Consider the following 24451-nt stretch of genomic DNA (forward strand, 5'->3'; position numbering starts at 1 on the left):
CTGAGACTCAGGAGTGATGGCTGTGGTGGGGCGTGGGGAGATTTCCAGGAGCTTTCCAGATGGGTTACTTGGGGGCCTGTTGGAACAAGGGGTGGCTGAGCAGGGGACACAGAGTCCTTGTTCTCCTGCCCTCCTTTCTTCTTTCTCCCCATGTCCTTACCGGTACGCTCATGGCCACCGCCTACCTAGAGTCTGCTATTGTAGCTGCCAGGAAGCAAGGCATGTGGCTGCTGCTCTGTAACCTGAACTTTTAGGCCAGGGTGGCCAGTGTCCTCTTGATGAAAAGGAAATTGTGTGTTATGGACAGGCAAGAGAAATACGGGCCCTGGTTCCAGGCATCATGGAGACCCTGCTGTTTGACAACATACACATTGCTCTGAAGTTGCTGACTGTCTTCAGAAACATGCTGAATCATCTGGGGGAGAGAAAAGCCAGTTCCTTTGCTCTGGAGCTGTCTGAGAAGCTGCTGCCTCTTTTTAATCATGTAAGTCTGCTGCATGTTTTGGTGCTCAGCAAAAGACCCTTCTCCTTTCTTTGTTCCTCTGGGCTCTTGTGGGATATCTTCTGGGCTCTACAGCATAGCAGGCCTTGTCCCTGAGAGCTTGATTGTTCTTGGCAGTGCGAGGCCCCTGTGCTTCAGCACCAGGCATTCTTCCTGTGTGCCAGAGTAGGGAGGTGGAGGCTAAGCAGGCAGCATGTGCCCCACAGGCATTGCTGAGGGCCAGCGCTGTTTTCTGCTTCAGCCAATACCTGGCGACCTGTTTGGACCTGGTGGGGTGTCTGGGGGAACAGTTCTCTGAGACACAGGCACCTCGTTCTGGAAACCTGTTGCATTGCTTTGCATGATGGCACAGTGTCCTTATGCAGAATGGGACTTGAATACATCTCCCTTCAAATCAGCCATGCCTACGCTCATGCTCACGTTGAGCAGCAAGAATGTGGCGCGGAGCTCCTCCTATTCTTCTCCCTCAGGTGTCAAGCGAAGTGCGAGAGTGTTCCATCCACCTCTTCAAAGATCTGATGAAGGCTGTGGTGTGGCAGCACGGGGGAAGCATGAAGGAGAATGTGCACACGGGCCTGCTCCCTCTGCTCCTTCGGTTGAGTGATGAGACCCCGAGTGTTGCACAGGTACAAACTTCAGACCTGCCAGTATGCAGGCTAGGGTGTGCCGACACCTCAGGAGTGGTGCGAGAACTGAGGGTAGGGCAGCAAGAGCTGCCTGAGATCCCCCAAGAGCTGGGATGTGTTTCTGTGGTGCCACCTCCCAGCATCTGTTGTTCTGTAGGCCTCAAGGGAAGCCCTCGTGGCTTGTGCGAAGTTCCTGAAGTGGAAGAAACTCAAGCACCAGGCCCAGGAGGAGAACACAGAGGGGATCCAGAAGTGCTTGGTAAGGACAGTTCCACAGCCCCCACCTTTTTGCTGGGGAAGGGGATGCTGGCTGAAGGAGCCACACCAGCAGCTGGGGAGAGTCTGCAAGTCTCATGGCTCTGTGTTCTTCTCCAGATGCAGCAGGGCAGGAGGAGAGTGGAAAGATATCTGTGGCAGAGCCTGCCATACCTGAGGGATTCTCAGTCCTCTTTGCGATGCGAGGCTATCAAATTCATTGGTGAGCCCAGTCCCCGGCTCCCTCTTCGAGCCCTGTCCTGGCAGCAAGGCACAGCCCTGCACCCCACAGATACACCCTGCCCATGCCGGTAGCCCCGATGGGTGCCTTGCTCAAGTTCCCCATCGGGCCCTGTCCGTGCCTGGGGCACAGCAGGGGAACCAGCTGGGCTGACCAGAATGGAGTCTGAGCTCCTGGGAGCATGTTGGGGAACTGGGGCCTGATGGGAGCTCTCTACCTAGGGCTGGCTGTGCGGCACTGCTCTTACCTAAGTGAGGAAAAGCTGAATGAAATCCGCAGTGGTGAGTGAGGGCAGCGCTGTGTGTGCTGGGGCTGAGGACAGGGGGCAGAGTGTGGGCAGTGTGCAGCTGTGCCTTGCCCTGCTGCAAGGAAATGCTGCAGGGGGAGGGGAACACTCCTCAGGCAGGTGGGGCACTCCTGGGCAGTGGCTTCCAGCTGTTCCCTCAGTCTATGTGCTTCTTCTGGTATGGAAAAGTGATGGGTGGTGCTGGCATGGTCCGGAGGGGATGCTGGTGGCTTTCACTTCTGCTATTTCCCTCTGTTACAGCCCTTCAGCCTTTGGAAGATGATGTCCATGTGACAGTCTGTTCCCTGGCAGTAAAGACAATGATGATACTGAGAGAGCAAAGAGAGCAGGCGGTATCTGCACGGTGCTGGCTTGCAGCTTTGCGCTGCTGGCCCTGATGAGAGCTACATATCGGCTCATTTTGCCAGGCCTTTGACAGATACACTGCAAGAAATTAAGCGTTCTTCTAACTTCTTGCAAAGTACCACCAGTAAGTAATGGTCCTGCTTGCTCAGTAATGTGCTGTGCTTGGGCATGAGAGTCATGTGCAATAAGACAAATGGGTTTTCATTTCAAGGGAAAAAAACAGAAACATCTTCCTTTGTATCTTGGAGACCCAGAAATAGGTAGTGCTTAATCTTCGAGGTAGTACTTAATCTTCTGCACATCTGGAGAGTACCTCCATTTGCTCTCAGCACGCATGGGATCTTCCATTTTGAGTTTGCATTTCAAATCTGGGAAAGGAATGATTCTCCTAATATTTTTTTTGCTGACAGATAAGTTCTAATAAGGAAAACACACACACAAAAAAAGACGTTGAATAAAGGGAAATGAGGTCGTAGGGAGAATCACAGTGTCACAGCACTTGGAATGGTCCTCATGAGCTCGTTGAGTCTAATCTCCCTTCTAAAGCAGGTACCCTACAGTAGGGTAGGAATCCGGACGGGTCATGAATATGTCCATAGCAGGAGACTCCACAACACCACTGGGCAACCTGTTCCATTGCACTGTCACCCTTACCGTTTAGAAGTTTTCCTGCATGTTAATATGGAACTTCCTATGTACAAGCTTTAGGCCAGTTCTCCTACTCCTGTTGCTACACAGCACCAAGAAGAGCGTGGCCTCCTCCATTTGCATCCCACCTCCCTTTAGATATTTGTAAACATCAATCAGCTCCCCTCTCAGTCTTCTTTTCCGCAGGCTGAACAGACCCAGGTTACTCTATCTTTTCATATATGGGATGTGCTCCACACCCTTCAACTCTGAAGTACGTGGAGTGACACCAACAGGGCATTTTGCCTTGCAGCCTTACCTTTAATGACTGGTTCTCTTTACTACATTTCAGCTGACACATCCCCAGAGATAAGCTGTGTGCTCCTTGCAAATCACACCCGTGGTTTTTGTCACTGTATTTATTTTCAGATTACAAACATATAGCTGTGCTCTAAAGCAAACACTGAAGTAGTAATGATGTAACAAGCTTGCATTTCCACTCCTTGTGACTCATTGCCTCTCATCTTAACAAGAATTCTCTGTTCTAACAGCAGATATTAATTTTGGCAGCTTTGTTCTTTGGGGCCAGAAGTTCGCAAGTTGATCGATAGTTTTCTGTGGCTCATTAATTTCAGAGTATTTCCTTGCTGCTTGAAGGACTTCTCCTGAGGGTAAGCATTTTCACCTGAATCAGTGTAATTTCCACATGTGAGCCTCAGCTTCTGACTCTTCTCTCCCATTCCTACTTTTCATTAAATCTTTTGTCCTAACAGAGATAAAGGATGGAACTTCTTTGACTTCTACTCATGGCCCAAGCCAGCTCTGCGTCATTTCAAGAGTTTTTCCACAGTCTCCATTTTGCTGAGACTTTTACCCTTCTCAAGACTCTGGGTAAATGTGTTGCTTACTAACCTCCTACTCTCATGACAGGGGTTTTGTTGACCTGCTCATCACTTCCTATAAGCACGTAAGAGAAAAAGAACCAGCCTGTTTTAGTGGATTGGAGTGATACTGGGAGCAGGTGACATGTGAGCAGTGGTCACGGATGAAGTGCAGAAACATTCTGTGCCCAATTCAGCTGTAGCTAAGGCAACATTACTGGCTCTTGAGCTCAGAATCTTTGCAATATTTCCAGTAAAAAAAGGCGCTGAAGAACAGCTTTTCCTTAAACTCTTGAAACGTGAATTACTTGGAAGATTAAATGCCAACTGATATACTTCAATACAGCAACTAAATACTAACAGAAATCCCAGAAGAATTTGATGATAGAGAGAATGCTACTGTTGGGCCTCATTGCCATTCAGGCATGGTACTTCCATAGGTATAGAAGTAGCAGCTTAATAAGGAAGATCTAGACTTTTTTCTTTTTTTTCCTGATTACCTTGCTCTGAGGTCATGGTCAAAAGTATATTTCTGTTGTGTTTTGATGCCAGTATTCCACATCAGAACATCATGCAGAGAGTGAAGGAGTTAATGCTGTGCTGGAGAGAGGCAGAGCTCCGCACCGGATGCCGGGCCCACTCTCTCGGCGCACTCGCTCAGCTGCCACGGAGATTCAGCACGTGTGCTTTTCCTGCAGTTCTTCCCTAACATAAGCACTCAGATTTGGTTTGGAAACTTTGTCTCTCTCAATTGTTCACTTTTATTAGATTTAGAAAAGTTACCGTTCCTTCTCAAATCATGCTGTTTTGTTGGTTTTTTTTGTAGACCCATCTATTTCCTCCCCATCCCCCCCCCACCTCCGGAGTGCATGGCTCTTCTTGGGCAGCTGCGTGGCCACTTTTTTGTGTTTTTATTTTCTCTCTTTCTCTTCTCTTTTTCCCTTGCGTCACTGTGTTGGAGAAAGTGGGCAATGCAGGATCTATACTCCATTGTAAAACTGGTGCTAAGAGGACTAAGGGTCTTCATGTACCTTCGAGCATGTTAGTGTCTTTTTAAGCTCGCTATATTCAGCACCGGAGTCATGTCTGTGTACAGCTGCTTCAGTGCACTGATGGGGTTATCGGCCTCGTGCCTAGAAGCATGGGGACCCCCGGTGCTATGCAATTTTGATCTTGAGCACCTGTGGGATCCTGCGAAATTCAGTAAGTATTAGGTAAGGGATCATGTGGCTCAGGAAGATCTGAGAAGGAACAGATTGTTTGGGGTTTGGCTTGTGCTTATCGAGCTATAATTAATATTCTGGAGAGAAATGGTTGCCAAACTGAGGTTCAAAGGAGACGTGACCAATCACAGGAAGCACTGGCATCAATGTCGGTTGCCCCTGTGGAAGGCCAGAAATGGAAACGGGTGCCCTTGCGCCTAGAATGGAAAGAAGAAGAAGCAGAGAAAGAAGAGGAAGATCCAGGCAAGGGGCCTTCCTCAAAACCACCACCACCTAAAATCTAAGTCCCGAGATGGCAACGAGGCCAACTGGGAAGCATTGCTCGAGACCCAGCTATTGACAGAGGGACTAGTAGATGTCTGAATGGAGTCGTCACCCTCTGGGAACGAGTACTAGTGGCTGTAAAAGGGAGACATCCTTACAAAGACGATCTGGAGCCTAGGGTGGAAAGATGGGATACTGTGGAGAAAGGCATCCAATTTTTGAGAGAAACAACTGTAGTGGAGATGCTGTATGGTCCCAATTTTGTCCCTAACAACACACGCCGGGACCATGATCCTGAGAAGGTAAGGTGTACACCCAGTGTACGTTGGAAGCTCTCAAAAACAACACCAGAAAGGTACGCGACTACACTGGTAACAACATTCCATAGATATGAGGACTGAGACAGAAGACTCCCCGTTTATGAATTGATTATTACACTTCAAAACTTTGAACAACAGCTTCTGCCATCACATGTTTCCATTGCAGCTGTGTCAACGGTAGCAGAACAAGTAGATGAAATGAAGGAGACACAGGAAATTATACTGGAGGAATTGTCCCTAGAGATTAATAGGGATGAACCTGTGTCAGTATCAGAAACACCTGATGAAGAGAATTATGACCCAAAGAATCTGATGAAGGAACTACTACAACTGATGAATGTCTCAGCCACCAAAGGCAAATGCCTCCCTGCTCGAGCAAATGACTGCAGTAACTCCACGTTGAATTCTTACGAGCTAATGCAGAGGACATGAAGAAGTGGCGTAAAAAACCCACTCCTGCACTGCAAGCACGGGTGAGAGAATTACAGCAAAGATCAACCACCAACGAAATTGCTCCAGTCACTGCAGGTAACCAATAGAGGGGCCCTGCTCTCAGCTGGGGGGGGTGGGGAGGAAAGGGATAATAGAGTGTATTGGACTGTGTGGATTAGATGGCCTGGCACATCAGAGCCACAAAAATGTAAGGCACCAGTGGACGCCGGTGCACAGTGCACTCTAATGCCCTCGAATTATAAAGGGACAGAATTGATTGATATTTCTGGAGTGACTGGAGGCTCTCAGGAACTGTCTGTGTTGGAGGCAGAAATAAGCCTCACCAGTAAAACCTGCAGAAGCATCCCATAGTGACTGGACAGGGGGCTCCATGCATATTTGGTATTGTTTATCTTCAAAGGGGATATTTCAAGGATCCCAAGGGGTACTGATGGGCTTTTGGAATAGCTGCTGTAGATGCAGACAACATTCAGCAGCTGTCTATTTTACCTGGCCTGTCAGAAAATCCATCTGTTGTGGGGGTAATGAAAGTAAAAGAGCAGCAGGTACCTATTGCTGCTACAAAAACAGTCCACAGGTGGCAGTACCACACCAGCAGGGATTCCTTACTCCCCATTCATAAGCTGATTCGTCTATCTAGAGAGCCAGGCAGTGATCAGCAAAACCCACTCACCATTTAACAGCCCAGTACACCTGGAACAGTTTGCCCCAGGAGTGGAAACACAGCCTAACCATTTGCCATGGGTTGATTGAAACCACATCGGAACAGGGCAGGGCATATGAGCATCTCCAGTATATTGATGACATTGTAGTGTGGGGTGATACAGCAGAGGAAGTTTTTGAGAAAGGAGAGCAAATAATCCAAATTCTTCTGGGTGCTGGTTTTGCTATTAAACGGAACAAAGTGAAGGGACCTGCCCAAGAAATTCAGTTCCTAGGAGTAAAATGGCCAGATGGGTGTCATCACATCCCAGGAGATGTGATTGACAAAATCACCAGTATGTGTCTACCCACTAGCAAGAAAGAGACACAGTCTTTTCTGGGTGTAGTAGGTTTTTGGAGGGTGCACATCCCAAACTACAGTCTCATAGTAAGCCTCCTCTATCACGTGATGCGGAAAAAGAATTACTTTGCGTGGGGTCCTGAACAGCAGCAGGCCTTTGAACAAATTAAGCAGAGATAGCCTGTGCTGTGGCCCTGGGGCCAGTACGAATGGGACAGGATGTAGTGTCACTGCAGGTAACCAATAGAGGGGCCCTGCCCTCAGCCAGGGGAGGGAAAGGGATAATAGAGTGTATTGGACTGTGTGGATTAGATGGCGTGGCACATTAGAGCCACAAAGATATAAGGCACTGGTGGACACTGGTGCACAGTGCACTCTGATGCCCTCGAGTTATAAAGGGACAGAATTGATTCATATTTCTGGAGTGACTGGGGGTTCTCAGGAACTGTCTGTGTTGGAGGCAGAAATAAGCCTCACCGGTAAAACCTGGCAGAAGCATCCCATAGTGACTGGACAGGGGGCTCCATGCATATTTGGTATTGACTATCTCAGAAGGGGACATTTCAAGGATCCCAAGGGATACCGATGGGCTTTTGGAATAGCTGCTGTAGATGCAGACAACATTCAGCAGCTGTCTATTTTACCTGGCCTGTCAGAAGATCCATCTGTTGTGGGGGTACTGAAAGTGAAAGAGCAGCAGGTACCAATTGCTACAAAAACAGTGCACAGACGGCAGTACCGCACCAACAGGGATTCCTTGCTCCCCATTCCTAACCTGATTTGTCAGCTAGAGAGCCAGGGAGTGATCAGCAAAACTCACGCACCTTTTAACAGCCCCATATGGCCAGTGCCTAAAGCCAGTGGAGAATGGAGGCTGATGGTAGATTACCGTGGCCTGAATGAAGTCACACCCCCTCTGAGTGCTGCTGTGCAAGATATGTTGGAGCTGCAATATGAACTGGAGTCAAAAGCAGCCAAGTGGTATGCCACTACTGACATTGCCAATGCATTCTTTTCTATTCCTTTGGCCACAGAGTGCAGACCACAGTTTGCTTTCACCTGGAGGGGCGTTCAGTACACCTGGAACGTTTGCCCCAGGGGTGGAAACACAGCCCAACCATTTGCCATGGGTGATCCAAACCACACTGGAACAGGGTGGGGCACCTGAGCACCTCCAGTATATTGATGACATTGTAGTTTGGGGCAATACAGCAGAGGAAGTTTTTGAGAAAGGAGAGCAAATAATCCAAATTCTTCTGGGTGCTGGTTTTGCTATTAATCGGAACAAAGTGAAGGGACCTGCCCAAGAAATTCAGTTCCTAGGAGTAAAATGGCCAGATGGGTGTCATCACATCCCAGGAGATGTGATTGACAAAATCACCAGTATGTCTCTACCCACTAGCAAGAAAGAGACACAGTCTTTTCTGGGTGTAGTAGGTTTTTGGAGGATGCACATCCCAAACTACAGCCTCATAGTAAGCCCCTTCTATCAAGTGACTCGAAAAAACAATAATTTTGCGTGGGGTCCTGAACAGCAGCAGGCCTTTGAACAAATCAAGCAGGAGATAGCCCGTGCTGTGGCCCTGGGGCCAGTATGGTTGGGACAGGATGTGAAAAACATCCTCTACACTGCTGCTGGAGAGAAAGGTCCCACTTGGAGTCTGTGGCAAAGAGCCTCTCGGGAGACCCGAGGCCGACCCCTTGGATTTTGGAGCAGAGCGTACAAGGGTTCAGAGGAGTGCTACACTCCAACTGAGAAGGAGATTTTGGCAGCATACGAGGGGGTTCGAGCTTCTTCCGAACTAATTGGTACTGAAACACAGCTCCTCCTGGCACCTCGATTGCCAGTGCTGAACTGGATGTTCAAAGGAAAGGTTCCCTCCACCCATCATGCTACCGATGCCACTTGGAGTAAGTGGATTGCGCTGATTACACAACGGGCTCGGATGGGAAACCTCAGCTGCCCAGGAATATTAAGAGGCGATCATGGACTGTCATGAAGGCAAGAAATTTGGAACATCACCATCAGAGGAGGTACCACGTGCTAAAGAGGCCCCACCATATAATGAACTACCAGAAAATGAAAAGAGATATGCCCTGTTCACAGACAGATTGGGTCGTATTGTTGGGAAGCATCGCAGATGGAAGGCTGCTGTGTGGAGCCCCACACGACGAGTTGCAGAGGCTACCGAAGGAGATGGAGAGTCAAGCCAATTTGCGGAGGTAAAGGCTGTCCAGCTGGCCTTAGATGTGGCTGAACGGGAGAGGTGGCCCATGCTATATCTTTATACTGACTCTTGGATGGTGGCAAACACTTTATGGGGGTGGTTACAGCAGTGGGAACAGGACAACTGGCTATGGAAGGGTAAACCTATTTGGGCTGCTGAACTGTGGAAAGACATTGCTGCCCGAACAAATAAGTTGGTTGTAAAGGTGCGTCATGTAGATGCTCATGTTCCCAAGAATTGAGCTACTGAAGAGCAGAAAAATAACCATCAGGTAGATCGAGCTGCCAAAATTGAGGTGTCTCAGATAGATTTGGACTGGCAGAACAAAGGAGAGCTATTTTTAGCTCGGTAGGCCCATGAGACCTCAGGCCATCAAGGAAGGGATGCGACCTATAAGTGGGCTAGAGACCAAGGGGTGGACTTAACTATGGGTGCTATTGCACAGGTTATCCATGACTGTGACACATGTGCCATAATTAAACAGGCCAAGAGGATGAAACCCCTCTGGCAGGAAGGGCAATGGGAAAAGTACAAATATGGGGAGGCGTGGCAGGTTGATTTTATCACCTTGCCACGATCTCGCGATGGTAAGCGTTATGTGCTCACCATGGTGGAGGCGACCACTGGGTGGCTTGAGACATACGCAGTACCCCATGCTACCGCCCGAAACACCATCTTAGGGCTCGAGAAACAAGTCCTATGGTGACATGGCACTCCAGAGAGAATTGAGTCCGATAATGGGACTCATTTCAAAAATTCTCTTGTGGATATCTGGGCCAAAGAACACGGCATTGAATGGGTCTACCATATCCCCTACCATGCACCAGCTGCTGGTAAGATCGAGCGCTACAACGGGTTGTTAAAAACTACGTTGAGAGCAATGGGTGGCGGGACATTCAAGCACTGGGAGAAGCATCTGGCAGAAGCCACCTGGTTGGTCAACACTAGGGGATCAGTCAACCGAGAGGGTCCTACACAGTCCAGCTCCCTACAGACCATAGAGGGAGATAAGGTCCCTGTGGTTCATGTGGAGCATGTTGGGAAAAGCGGTGTGGGTCCTTCCAGCCTCTGGAAAGGGCAAACCCCTCCAAGGAACTGTTTTCGCACAGGGACCTGGGTGCACCTGGTGGGTAATGGATAAAAATGGGGACATCCAGTGTGTCCCACAAGGGAATTTGATATTGGGGGAATGCAGTCTGTAATTACGAGTGTATGTATGTATATATATATATGTTTCTATGTAACTTATGTTATTACTGTTTTGGTTGTGTATAGATGTGTGTTAAGCATGATGTGATGATGTGGAATAAGGGGTGGAATGTTGTGGTTTTGTAGTTTTGATGCTGGTATTCCACATCAGAGCATCATGCAGCAGTGAAGGATTTAATGCTGTGGGAGCAGCAGAGGGGCGGAGCTCCGCACCAGATGCCAGGCGGCGCGTTCCTCTGGGCTGCCTTGGAGGTTCAGCACGTGTGCTTCCCCTGCATTTTCCTCCTTAATGTAAGCTCATACCTTTCGGTTTGGAAATTTTATCTCTCTCTCAATTGTTCAATTTTATTATATTTAGTAAAGTTACCGTTCCTTCTCAGATCGTGCTGTTGTCTTCTTGTAGACCCATCACTGGGTGGCTTGAGACATACGCAGTACCCCATGCTACCGCCCAAAACACCATCTTAGGCTTAGAGAAGAAAATCCTGTGGCAACATGGAACCCCAGAAAGAATTGAGTCCGATAATTTTACTAATTTCAAAAATTCACTTGTGGGTATTTGGGCCAAAGATCATGGCACTGAATCGATCTATCATGTCCCCTACTGTGCACCAGCTGCTGGGAAGATAGCAGGTTGTTAAAAACCATGTTGAGAGCAATGGGTGGCGGGACATTCAAGCACTGGGAGAAGCATCTGGCAGAAGCCACCTGGTTGGTCAGCACTAGGGGATCAGTCAACCGAGTTGGTCCTACACAGTCCAGCTCCCTACAGACCATAGAGGGAGATAAGGTTCCTGTGGTACATGTAAGGAGCATGTTGGGAAAAGCGGTGTGGGTCCTTCCAGCCTCTGGAAAGGGCAAACCCCTCCAAGGAACTGTTTTCGCACAGGGACCTGGGTGCACCTGGTGGGTAATGGATAAAAATGGGGACATCCAGTGTGTACCACAAGGGAATTTGATTCTGGGAGAGTGCAGTCTGTGATTCCATGTATATATATGTATAGATATGTCTGTATGTAATTCATGTTATTACTGTTTTGGTTCTATATAGATACGTGTTAAGCATGATGTGATGATGTGGAATAAGGGGTGGAATGTTGTGGTGTTGATGCCGGTATTACACATCAGAACATCACACAGGCAGTTAAGGAGTTAATACTGTTGGGGAGCAGCAGAGGGTTGGAGCTCTGCACCGAACGCCAAGATTTCTCTCTTGGCATGCTCTCTCAGCCAGCTGCAGCGGAGATTCAGCACGTGTGCTTTTCCTGCAGTTCTTCCCTAACGTAAACTCTCAGATTTGGTTTGGAAACTTTGTCTCTCTCAATTGTTCACTTTTATTAGATTTAGTAAAGTTACCGTTCCTTCTCAAATCGTGCCGTTTTGTTGTTGTTTTTTTTTTTGTAGATCCATCTATTCCCTCCATTCCCCCACCCCGGAGTGCGCAGCTCTGCTCAGGCGGCTGCATGGCTACTGACGGTGCATTTCTTTTGTCTGTCTCCCTTCTCAGTTTCCATTGTGTCACTGTCACAGATAACACCATGACAGTCTCCAGCCAGGAAAAGTCAATGACAATAATATTTTCCAATGGTACTGGAAGGCATTTGAGGGGGATGGGTACTCTACGTAGAAATTACAGTTGTTTTGAAGAAAAGAAACGTTGAAGCCTGATGTCTATGTCTCTCCGTTTTAGTTCAAAAGACTGCTTAGTGGTGAGGGTATAGCCTATATGAAACACACTGGTAAGGAGCCATTGTCTGGTCTTTGTGCAGTCAATAATATCATGTATTTCTGTTGATGATCATTTGCAAGCACAAATTTCTACATCTGGAAGCCCAAATTTCTACATCTGGAACTACAGGAATACTTCTAATTATATTTCAGTCAGACAGTAAGTCCAATCATATTTGTCTCCATAAAAAGTAGTCAGATGTGAAATTATCATCACATGGTACACACTGAGCATTTTGGAACACTGTTCCAATTAAACATCACAAATATATGCTACTGTGATATATTTGATGGGGATTATTGTCACTTGATGGGGATCATTGCTGTACAGGGCTGTATCCAGATTATCATCTAGTCCAACTGTATCCAAATTATTAATTGTATGAGTCTATAAAATGTTCAGAAATAAAGCATTTGAGATCATAGTTTCTGAAGGTTAAACACATTTCATTCTGCAGTGGTCGATACTGTGCAGAAGCAAGAACATGTGAATCACTGTTATGTATAGAGAAAAGGAGTGATGGTATGCTTGCTTTGGTGTGTGAGGCATGTTTAAAACAAAGCTAGATTTGAATTCACCATCTAAATGGCTTTGCATTCAGCCACCACAACATGAAAAACACAGGTCTCGAGTGGTAGGCAGGGTTAATGGACAGGGTTAAAATCCTGTTGCTTCCTCCAGTATATACGTATTATTTAGATATATCAAGCCTGGCAATGGAAACTACCTGCTTTTTATTATCCTCACAGACTGTCATTAAGTATGTAGATTCCGTGATAAAGTCCATACTTAGGTATACCGACTATTCAGACTCTGAACTTTAAATTAACTACATCACCACAGAGAGGGTGAGAGTGGGGAAGTGTGGCCAGGATGTAAGGAATCACCAGGAACAGGGACTCAAACTAGTTTTTGTCCAGCTGCCACAGGCAATGGAACTAAGCCACTGAACTAAGTATATAGTTCATGAAATATGGAGGTAATGATCATAGAATCATGTCACGCTCCAATATAAAGGAGGGCGATGAAGGTTCTTAGATTATGTATATACCCAGTGTGAGATTAAGAAACAACGGTTCAGATGTTTGTCCGACCAGTTTATTACCACTATAAACCAGGGAGATGGGGAAAGCAGAAACTGTTAGGGTGATGGGGAAGGGAAGAGCAGGGGCAGCAGAGCAGGGGAGAAGAGGCAGAAGAGCAGGGGCGGCAGAAGCGGGGAGAACAGCAGCAGCGACGGGCAGCCCTGAGCAGCAAGCAGTTGTCCGTAGAAGCAGCACTGGGTCAGCACAGGAGGAGGGGTGCGGGGTCAGCACAGGAGAAGCAGCAAGGGGTCAACCCCCGGAGGGGCAGCAGCGAACAGTGATCAGCTCGTGAGGTCTCTCCAAAGAGAAGGCCTCTCCAGGAAGCAGCAGGCAGTGATCAGCTCGGGAGGTCTCTACTAAGAGAAAGCTTCTCCAAGAGGAAGCCACTCCAGAGAAAACCCTCCAACTTCGTGGCTGCAGGACTCCTCTATTTATCTCCCAGATTTCTCCAGTCTACGCGACTCCAGTCTACGTGACGAACCCCTCGAACCCCTCCTGCTTGGGCATCAGGCGGGTATCACCTGAGATGGTTATCTTCCCCTGGAGGTGAGTTCCACAAAAGAGTGTTCCATGGCCACTGAGCTGCAGCTTAGGCTGCCCCAGGACATGCCCATCAGCTTGTCCCATAGACAAGGGATTTCACAACCCTTGCCCAGGACAAGCTTGGACATGTTCGGACAAGTTCATCAGCAACCTTTGAGTATAAGATATTAGTCTCTTACAAATCACAAACTCATAAAATGATTAAGGTTGAAAAGGACCTCTAAGGTCACCAAATCCAATCACCAGCCCATCTCCACCATGCTCGCTGAACCACATCTCCAGATGCCACATCTACAGCTTTCTTGGACACTTCCAGTGCTGATCACTCCAGCACCCCCCAGGGCAGCCTGTGCCAATGCCTTACCACTCTTTCTGGGAAGAATTCTTTCCTAATATCCAACCTAAATGACAGTGTAAGGTAGAACATATAATGGGCTTGCAGAAGAGAAGATTTAAGACTGCATCTGACATCTGAGATTCGAGCTGTAGGGACAGGCATATGATTATGAGTACATAACTATTGAAAAACTAGGACCTGCAAATATTTTTCCTTTTAATCACTGGTCAGTGTTGTGTAATGCATTCAGTGTGAATCAGCAGGATCTTTATCTCTGGGGAATTCTTATTTCCAGAAATAATTTTTCTATCAGTTAGCATCCTTGTTTTCCACTCCTTAGGCACTGCCGACAGCAAGGGTCCCCCTTGCTGTACAGGCCTGAAGGGGACCAGTTGTGCATTGACCGCACGAAGATCGTGCAGCAAGCGTTAAGACCCCGAGGATTTACAGATGACAAAGACTGGAGTGTTCCAATCAGAAAGAGGTTCTAAATGTCCTGCCTGGATTTCTCTGAGGATTATTTGTTTAAGCGCACTGAGTTTGTCCGAACGGAGGGGCCACTGATCTACCCAAACAGGACGTCTGTCCTGTTTCCAGTGCAGAGGAATAGCATACTGCTCGCCTAAATGGTAGACAGTGGCCCTAACAATAAATCTGTAATCCTTGCTCCTAATGCTGCAAGGAGGTCCCTTCCCAAGACCGAACCCTCAAACGGTCCCACCAAGGGTCTCATAAGGTGCTGACCTTCTAGGGTACCATCCCTATTGACGATTGATATTTCAATCTCATCAACTGCCTTTTTAGTCGGCACAGAGCCACCAACTCCAGAAACCCCTACCATTGATGCAGTTGTTTGCCAATCTTTGGGCCAATCAGCAGTGGCAATGACCGTAATGTCAGCACCTGAGTCCACTAAGGCCATGATGAGAATTGTGTGGGGGGATGCGGACTCAGGTGGGAGGTATCCTGTGTTGGTCAGGATCACCCTCGCTAGTGGTCTGCTACCCAAGCCCATTGTAAGTGCAACTACAGGCGTAGATTCTATGCCGTTCTTGCCTCCCATGGCCCATTTGGTTTGAGGACGGAGGGGCCCTGGGCCGAAGGCTCCCTCCCCACCCCATTTCCCTGCGGCGTAAGCTTGAATTTTCTGCATTGCTGTGCCATATGCCCAGCGTTTCCACAAGCCTGAAAAGTGGGGCCATGGTCACAGGTACCCCCAGCTGGTCCTTTTGTTGGGCATTGAGCCCAAAAATGCCCAGTGTGGCTGCACTTCAAGCAAGGTCCCTTATTGGGGTTCTGCTGGACAAGCAACATAACTGATGTTAGGACCGCAGCCAAACCCTCAGATGTAGGGGAAGGTGCATGTTGCTTGTCAGGTACATACTTAATGATCCGGGCATATTCAGGTTTCCGGGTGCCACCAGGATCTTATCTTGAATATTCTGATGGGATTTTTATTTCAAGCAGTCCAAAATGACTGCATTTTGGGCAGTCCTGTGTAGATCAGAACCCTCAACGGCTTTTATTAGCCGATTGGTAAAGTCCGAAAATGACTCAACTGGACCCTGCGAGATGTCTGACCATGGAGCCGCTGGCTCCGCTATTCTTATAAAGTTTTGGAAAGCTGCCATTGCAGCCTCCGATGATGCCAACAGTTCTCCAGGACATAAAAGTCACAATTGCATTTCTGGGCTCCAATTATTCTATCCTCTAGGCCCATCAGACATATCATCGAGGTGGCACCATCCCCATTAGCATTATCCGGGTGATTGGAATCCCGTGTTGCTGCTGCCACCACCAACCTCAGTTGCAGTTGCCACTCATCTTTCCATAGTGTAAACTGCACTGGGTCGAGAATCATTCTCATCAACGTCTCAATGTTGTAGGGGAGCATCAGCCCCGGTGCCGTCAGCGCTTCAAGGCTTGTGAGCACAAGAGGAGATCTCAGACCCTTTTCTTTAATTGTGATAACGAGGCAGGTCACTGTCTTAGGGTCCAAAGGGGCCCAGTGCGGTCCCACCAGTCCTATCACAACAAGACAAACTACGGCACCACTAGATACTCCTGCCTCCCGGAGCTCCTCCCCCACCTTAGCCCAAGGCGACTGATAAGCGGGGGGTAGGGCTTCCTTATCCACCACCCTGTGGCTGGGAGCCACCCCTGTAGGGGTGGAGGACTGTATGTGGGAGGTTCTGGGGGTGTGCCTCCGCCCTGCATTAAGGTAGGATACAGAGACTGGCCTGCATTCCCGAGGGGCAGCACGGACGAAGCTTCTGCATTATGTTGTCCTGAAGTGTGAGATAAGGAGTCAACTGCTGTCTTCTTATCTGGTGGTTCCCAGGGTGGGGTACAGGGCTCCAGCGCCATCTTGACATCTGCAGAACAAAAGGAGCCCTCCCTGCCCAGCCCCCCTGTATATCCCCCTGTACACCACCCTGTACATCTCCCTGTACACCCCCCCTGTACAACCCCCTGTACCCCCCAAGCCCAACAAAACATGCGTGGCGGATGAAATTTCTTTTTTCTCCCGAACTGCTTTAAGAGCACTTAAGATCAAACCCCCCAAGTTCAAGTGTCTGAGTAGACATAGCATGTTGAGATAAAGCAGAGGTTAGCAGGTCCTACTTCCTGGGCTCATAAATCCCCATTAGGGAGGACAGCAGTCTCTCCCTCTGCAAAAGCTACCTCCTTCTTAGAAGGGGCAAACTTGCCGCAGTGTGTTTTACAAGCCTGAAGCAATACCTTAATCACGGATTCCATCACGGTCGCCAGGGATATCTCTCCCCCCCCCCCCCCCCCCCCCTCCCCGTCTTCCTCAATTCCTTGAACGCCGCAAGAACCGAAGGCTCCAGTCTGTACCTAAGCCTCAAGGGTCGGCCAAACCCCTCCAGCTCCTCCACCCCTGCACAGCGGTGGGCTCCTGTGTCCGTGTCACAGCTGGTCAGTACGCACCGCAAAGTGCCTCACACAGTTCCGGACACCACACCTCACACAGCATCAGACACTGTTCCTTACATGGGGCACCAATTGTTGTCACTCTCTGAGAACTCTGTAGTGACGGTGCGTCCCCGACCCAAAGATAAGCAAGCCTGCACCAATATGGTGTGATAAAACAGTTCTAACTTTTAATGCCTGAGGCGCTCACTTATATGCTATTGCCTTTATCTATGCTCATGCCCACTAGGGCTGCATCCTATAGTACTATGCCACACACCATACTATCCATCTATCCTATTACCACACATATTCAGCTTACATATTCTGCTCGTCTATGCTTAGCTAACATCTATAACCATCCCAGTATTTTCTACTACACCTGGCCTGTTGTCTGTTGGTGGAATGCTCCTGTCTCAAAGGCGGAAATGAATCCTAGCACAGGAGTTCATAAGTTCATAAGTTCATAAGTTCAGAGGAGATAACAGGACTCATCGAGAGAGCTTTAAACTAGCTATGATGGGAGAAAGGGATAAAACAGGGCTCACCAGAGAACAGCCTAGGGGAACAGTGCTGGAGGTGAGGCAGATGTCTCAGCTGAAGTGCATCTACACCAATGCACACAGCATGGACAGCAAACAAGGAGCTGGAATCCATTGTGAGGCAGGCTAACTACGACCTTGTTGCTATTACAGAAACATGGTGGGACCACTCCCATAACTGGAGTACTGGGATTGATGGCTACAAACTCTTCGGAAGGGATAGATAAGGAAGAAAGGGTGGTGGAATAGCTCTCTATATTACAGAGTGTTTTGATGTGGTAGAGCTTGAGGATTGAAACAATAAAGTCAATTGTCTATAGATAAGGATCAGGGGGATGTTCTGTAGGGGTGACATCTTGGTGGGGGTCTGTTGTAGACTGCCAGGTGAGGATAAAGATATAGATGAGGCATTCTATGAGCAACTGGTAGAAGTTGCAAGATCGTCAGCACTCATTCTCATGGGGGACTTCAACTTCCCTGATATATGCTGGAAATATAATACTGCGCAGAGGAAGCATTCCATGAGATTTCTAGACTGTGTGGAAGATAGCTTCCTGACACAGCTGGTGCAAGAACCTACCAGGGGAGGTGCCCTTCTAGACCTACTTTTCACTAACAGGGAAGGACTAGTAGGAGATGTGAAGGTTTGTGATTGTCTTGGCCAGAGTGACCATGAGATCGTAGTGTTTGCCATTCTTGGTAATGTCAGGAGGGTGACTAGTAAAACTGCTATCTTGGACTTCCGGAGGGTGGACTTTGTCCTGTTCAGGACTCATGTTGCAAGGGTCCCTTAGGACTTGCATCTGAAGGGTAGGGGGGTTCCAGGAAGTCTGGATGCTCCTCAGGATGGAAATCTTAAAGGCACAGGAGCAGGCTGTCCCTGAGTGCTGTAAGGCAAGCTGGAAGGTAAAAAGACCAGTCTGGATGAACTGGGAACTTTTGTTGAGTCTCTGGGAGAAAAAAGAGAGTCTACGTCCTCTGGAAGAAAGGACAGGCTAATTGGGGAGACTACAGAGAAGTTTCCAAGATACGTAGGCAGGAAGTTAGAAACAGCTCAAAGCCAGAACAGAAAATCCTTTTACAAATACATTAACAATAAGAGAAGAGCTAAGAATTTCTCTCCTTTACTTTATGTGTCAGGGAATGTGACTACTGAGTATAAGGAAAAGGCTGAGGTTCTCAACACCTTCTTTACACCTGTCTTTAAAAGACATTTATTATTTATTATGTCTTTAAAAGACAGTTATCCTCAAGGTACTTTTTGCCCTGACCTGGGAGACTTGGATGGAGCTCAGAATACACCCTCTGTGGTCCACACAGACACAGTCAGAAACCTCCTTCTCCATCTAGACTGCAGTACGTTCACGGTCCAGATGGGATCCAACCTAGGGTGCTGAGGGAGCTGGCAGATGTTACTGCCAAGCCACTTTCTACCATCTATCAGTGTTCCTGTTTATCTTGAGAGGTCCCAGAAGATTGGAGGCTTGCCGATGTGACTCCCATCTACAAGAAAGGCCATAAGAAAGATCTGGGGAACTACAGGCCTGTCAGCCTGACCTCAGTATCAGGGAAAGTTATGGAGCAGATGATCTTGAGGGAGATCTCATGTCATGTGCATGGCATCCAAAGGATCACAGCACCTCAAGGGCTGTGTTCAGTTTTGGGCCCCTCACTTCAAGAAAGACTTTGAGGCCCTGGAACATGTTCAGAGAAGGTCATCAAAACTGGTGAGGGGTCTGGAGCACAAGTCTTATGAGAAGTGGCTGAAGGAGCTGGGATTGTTTAGTTTGCAGAAGTGGCGGCTCCGGGGAGACCTCATCACTATTAGAGGAGTCAGCAGCTGAAGGGTGTGGGGAGTCCTGCTGCCTCTGTCTGGCTCTCACCGCTGCCTTTGTTTCAGATGATGCCTCCCACAGAAGAGAACCTGAAAGTGTTGTGTAACCCAGCAGAGGTTTCCAAAGACGAAAAGCCTGCCAATATTCTGGCTGGTGCTCAGAGGCCTGAGACAGTGAGCAGGACATAGACAAATTAAGCCCTGTTGGCAGCTTGGTGGTAGGGTGGTGGGCAGCCGTGCCCTTGCCTCTGAGACTCAGGATTTGGGGTGGGACATCAGAGGGGCCATGGTGGGGCCCAGTGGCTAACTGAGGAGATTTCCAGGAGCCTTCCAGATGGGTTCTGTGGGGGCCTGTTGGAAAAAGGGGGTGGCTGAGCAGGGGACACAGAGTCCTTGTTCTCCTGCCCTCCTTCTCCTGTCTACACCCCCCCCATCCCTATCAGTGTGCCCATGGTCACCACCTGTTCATTGTCTGCTACTGCCATGTCTGTGGCAGCTGCCAGGAGGCACAGTGTGTGGCTGGTGCTCTGTAATCAGAGCTTTATGCTGCAGGTATCTGTTGTCCTCTTGATGAAAAGGAAATTGTGTGTTCTTTACAGGCAAGAGAAATACAGGCCCTGCTGCCAGATGTCATGGAGACCCTGCAGTTCACAAACAAGAACACTGTTCTGATGGTGTTGAATATTTTGAATAACATGGTGACTCATCTGAGGAAGAGAGAGAGCAGTCCCTTTGCTCTGGAGCTGTCTAAGAAGTTGCTGCCTCATTTTAATCATGTAAGTCTGCTGCAGGAGGCTGAGCTCTGTGGACGGGTGATGGGCAGGAGGGCCTTCTCCTCTCTGCTCCTCTGGACACTCATGGGATTTCTTCTGGGCTCTGCAGCCCCACAAGCCTTGTCCCTGGCATCTTGGTTGTTGGTGTTGCAAAGCCCCTGTGCTGGGGCCCAGCCTGGCTCCAGGGCAGAGCATCTTCTGCCCAGGGTTACTTTCAGACCATCGAGTGCTTCCTTTGCTACCAGCACCAGGCATTCTCCTCACGTGCCTCAGCACAGAGATGGAGGCCAGGCAGGCAACGTGTGCCTCAGACGCATGGCTGAGAGCCAGCCCTGTCTCCTCCTTGGTCCACTGCCTAGTGAGCTCTGCTTTGTCCTGGTGGCGTGGCTGAGGGAGCACACTGAGACACAAGGACCCCATGCTGGAAACCTGTTGCGCTGCTTTGAACAACTGCCTGATGCTTTCACATGAGCACCTTGTGTGCAGAGCGTCACTCCGAAGCATCTCCTTTCACATCAGCCACACCTATGCTCTTGCTCATCATCATCACGTGAGAATGTGTTCCTGAGCTCCTTCTGTTCTCCTCTCTCAAGTGTCAAGAAAAGTGCCAGAGTACTCCATACACCTCTTCAAAGATCTGATGGAGGCCGTGATGTGGTGGCAAATGGGAAAGATGAAGAGGAACATGTGCAGGGGCCTGCTCCCTCTGTTTTTTCATGTGAGTGATGAGACCCCAAGCATTGCACAGGTACAAACTTCAGATCTGACCAGTATGCAGGCTAGGGTGTGCTGACACCTCAGGAGTGGTGTGGGAATTGAGGGCAAGGATGGCAAGCATCCCAGCTCTTGAGATGTGTGTCTGTGGTGTCATCTCTCAGCATTTGTTGCTCTGTAGGCTTCTGGGGAAGCCCTCATTGCTTGTGCAAGTTGAAATGGGAGGAGCTCAAGAGCCAGGCCCAGAAAAAGAAAACATGGAGATCAACAACTGTTTGGTAAGGACAGTCACGCAGCCCCTGTCCACTTACTGAGGAAGGGGATGTCTGGCAGAAGGAGAGGCACAAGCAGCTGGGGAGAGTCTGCAAGCCCAGTGCCTCTGTGTTCTTCTCCAGCTGCAGCAGAGCAGGAGAAGGGTGGATGAGTACCTTTGGCAGAGCGTGCTGTACCTGAAGGATTCTCAGGCCTTTCTGCAATACTGATATACGTTGGCATGCTTACCAATAAGGATTAGTGCAGTAGTTTAAGAACCAATGTATTAGTTTAGCACAAGGAATCCATAACTAATACTTTCAATTTCAGCTTTAATGGGTGAACAATCTTGTTTTTCCTTAATAGTTTTAAACTGAGGACATAATAAAATATTTTTATTTTCTGTCTGTTGAAGTTAGAGAATTTTCTTCCATGTTTTTGAGTGACAATGCAAGGCTATGAAATCACCAGTGAGCCCAGCCCCTGAATCCCTTTTTAAGCCCTGCCCTGGCTGCAAGGCACAGCCCTACACCCCACAGATACACCCTGCCCATGACAGTAGCCCCGATGGGTGCCTTGATCAAGTCCCCCCTCAGGCATTGTCCCTGCCTGGGGCACCGGAGGGGAACCAGCTAGGTTGGCCCAGATGGGAGTCTGAGCTCCTGGGAGCATGCTGGGGAGCTGGGGTCTGACAGGAGCTCTCTACCTAGGGCTGGCTGTGCGGCACTACTGGGACCAAAGGGAGGAAAAGCTGAATGAAATCTGCAGTGGTGAGTGAGGGCAGCGCTGTGTGTGCTGGGGCTGAGGACAGGGGGCAGAGTGTGGACAGTGTGCAGCTGTGCCTTGCCCTGCTGCAAGGAAATGCTGCACAGGCAGTAGAACATTCCTGGAGCATTGGGGCACCCTCAAGCAACGGTTTCCAGCTGATCCCTCAGTCTCTCACAATCCTCCTGGTCTGGAAAAGTGTTGACCCGGATGGCATGGTCCGGAGGAGATGCGGGTGGATCTCTGCAGGTCGGTGGGTTTCATCTCTGCTTCGTTTCCCTTTGTTGCAGCCTTTCAGCCTTTGGAAGATGATTCCCATCTGGCAGTCCATTCCCTGGCAGCCGGGATAATCCTGATGCTGAGATGTGAAATGCATCTGGCAACAATATGGAACTGGTTCATGGAACTGTTCATCTAGCACCATGAAACCATCTGCTCTGGGGAAGATGAATCTAATCAGTAAACAAAGTCATTCACTCTGTGTACTCCTGAGTTGCAAGGTTTGTGTAGCAGTGGGCTGTACGCATTAGCAGATGGAGGAGAGCCTGGGAGTTATCCCATAGCAGGGTAGAGACTACCCCAGCTGGCTCCAAATGGGACCTGCCCCTGGAGAAGTCCACATGCGAGCAGCTGGATCGGTGCTGAAGGAGGCTGCAGCCCATGAGGAGAATCACGCTGGTGCAGACTGTCCCACTGCAGCTTGTGGTGTCAAGAAAGGACAGAACTCACAGGATTGGTCTGGATGCAAAAGTAGAGTGCATCCTCAGCACGTTCGCTGACAAGACTCAGCTGGGAGCTGCTGTTCATTCTCCAAAAGGACAAGAGGCCTTGTGTGGGGATCCAGATCCATTGGAGGACTGGACAATCAGCAACAGCATGCAGTTCCACAGAAGATTAAAAAATCCCTAAACCAAAATTCATAATTCCTAAGCACCCCGTGGCCTTTCTTCAAGGTCCATCAAGGCCATTATCCCCTATGTAGCAGTGTCCGCCTTCCTCCTCCCCATCTCCCTGGTTTATAGTGGTAATAAACTGGCCGGACCAACATTTGAACTGTTGTTTCTTAATCTCTCGCTGGGTATACACATAATCTAAGAACCTTGTCTCCCTCCTCTATATTGGAGTGTGACAATTGGAACAGCAGACTCCAAATGAACATGAGAAAATACTCCTTTTCTCTGTGGGTGACATCCTCAAAAGCTGCTAAGGTGGGGTCCTGATCAAACAGTTCTGGTTGCCCCTGATTGAACAGATGGCTTGGACTAGATGACCTCTAGAATTCCCTTCCAACTCTAACCATTCCATAATTCTATATCTACACTGAATTTAGATGCAAAAGTTCCAGTATTAGTGTCATTTTACATATGCTGAAATACAGGCATTTTTCCAGAATAACAGTGTCTCAGACAAGTAAAAAAATAAATCAGACTATTTCTGTAAATGTACTTCCAGTGAAAGTAGAGATATATTTCAGAACACAAGCATCTGTAGGAGCTTGTCCATGCTAATGAAAGATTAAATGAAGCTAGAACTGGAATGAAAAGGAGTACTGTAAAATCTGAGGAAATTGAGAGATTTACAGAAAGAATTTAAAAGCTTAGGGCTATCAAAACGAAGGCCAGAAGGGATGTACTTTATAAATGAATTCCTCAGGTTAGCATGATGAAAAGAGAAAAATTCCTACTCTGGCCTCAAATATGCATAGATGTATTTGTATAAATAAATATAATAGACCATGATGCACAACATAGCTTTTGGGATACACAGAAAACTCATATTTCAGCTCTTAATGGACACAAGATGCCTTTTATGCATACAACACATATTCCTTTTGTGATACGTGCTGGGAAGACATAGCTTGCTGTGCATGGATTCTATGTATACCAAAAAGTCATGTGACAGAATTAATGAAATGCAGAGTATAACAAACCTTATCAAGGGGAAGGGTTTATTAACACAAGCTGTAGGTTTTGTTTGTCTCATGGTTTTGTTGTTTTGCTTTGTTTTGTCTTGTGGAGGTTTTTGGTTTATCTTTTTTGTTTGTTTGTTTGTTTTGTTCATTTTTACTCTTGTGTTAGCAATTATATCTCCTTTGGACAGCTATGAACTTGGACAAAGCAAATTCACATTCACTGACAGCTAAGGAAAAGCAAACTAATGTCAGAGTATGTGGGGATATATTCAGAATATATGAAGAAAACATAACTACAGGACCTGAGTGAAGAACATGAAGTTTATCTCATAGATACATAGACATTACTTGCTCTAATACAAAAGCAGTTATGCTAATTATGGAAACTTGAAAGAGAACAAGCATGGTTGCTGGATTATAAACAAAAGATAAGGACATTTAAATACAGAAAAACTTTGATTTACAGTTTGATAGATGAATCTGTTACTGGGTGTAGTGACTGTTATGTTAAGTCTAATTTAAACTAGAAAAAATTGGTAAATCCTTA

At 48.0% G+C, this 24451-nt stretch overlaps 1 protein-coding gene across 1 annotated transcript; it reads left to right on the forward strand.

Annotated features, from left to right (window-relative positions):
* The first annotated feature begins 1037 nt into the window (after positions 1-1037).
* LOC136053277 (maestro heat-like repeat-containing protein family member 7) lies at positions 1038-22005 on the forward strand. The gene is made up of 4 exons (XM_065744003.1): positions 1038-1128; positions 1286-1387; positions 1504-1606; positions 21938-22005. Exons 1-4 carry the CDS (start codon positions 1054-1056, stop codon positions 22003-22005), a joined length of 348 nt encoding a protein of 115 aa, XP_065600075.1. The 5' UTR covers positions 1038-1053.
* Positions 22006-24451: the final 2446 nt, after the last annotated feature.

Source organism: Cyrtonyx montezumae, unplaced genomic scaffold (genome assembly GCF_038088225.1).
Source record: "Cyrtonyx montezumae isolate F1298 unplaced genomic scaffold, pur_monq_1.0 scaffold_3, whole genome shotgun sequence".
NCBI lineage: Eukaryota > Metazoa > Chordata > Aves > Galliformes > Odontophoridae > Cyrtonyx > Cyrtonyx montezumae.

Coding starts and splice junctions, on each gene's coding strand:
- LOC136053277 (XM_065744003.1), top strand. CDS start 1,054: ATGAAGGAGAATGTGCACACGGGCCTGCTCCCTCTGCTCCTTCGGTTG. Junction 1,129..1,285: donor AGACCCCGAGTGTTGCACAG/GTACAAACTTCA, acceptor GTTGTTCTGTAG/GCCTCAAGGGAAGCCCTCGT. Junction 1,607..21,937: donor CGAGGCTATCAAATTCATTG/GTGAGCCCAGTC, acceptor CTCTCTACCTAG/GGCTGGCTGTGCGGCACTAC.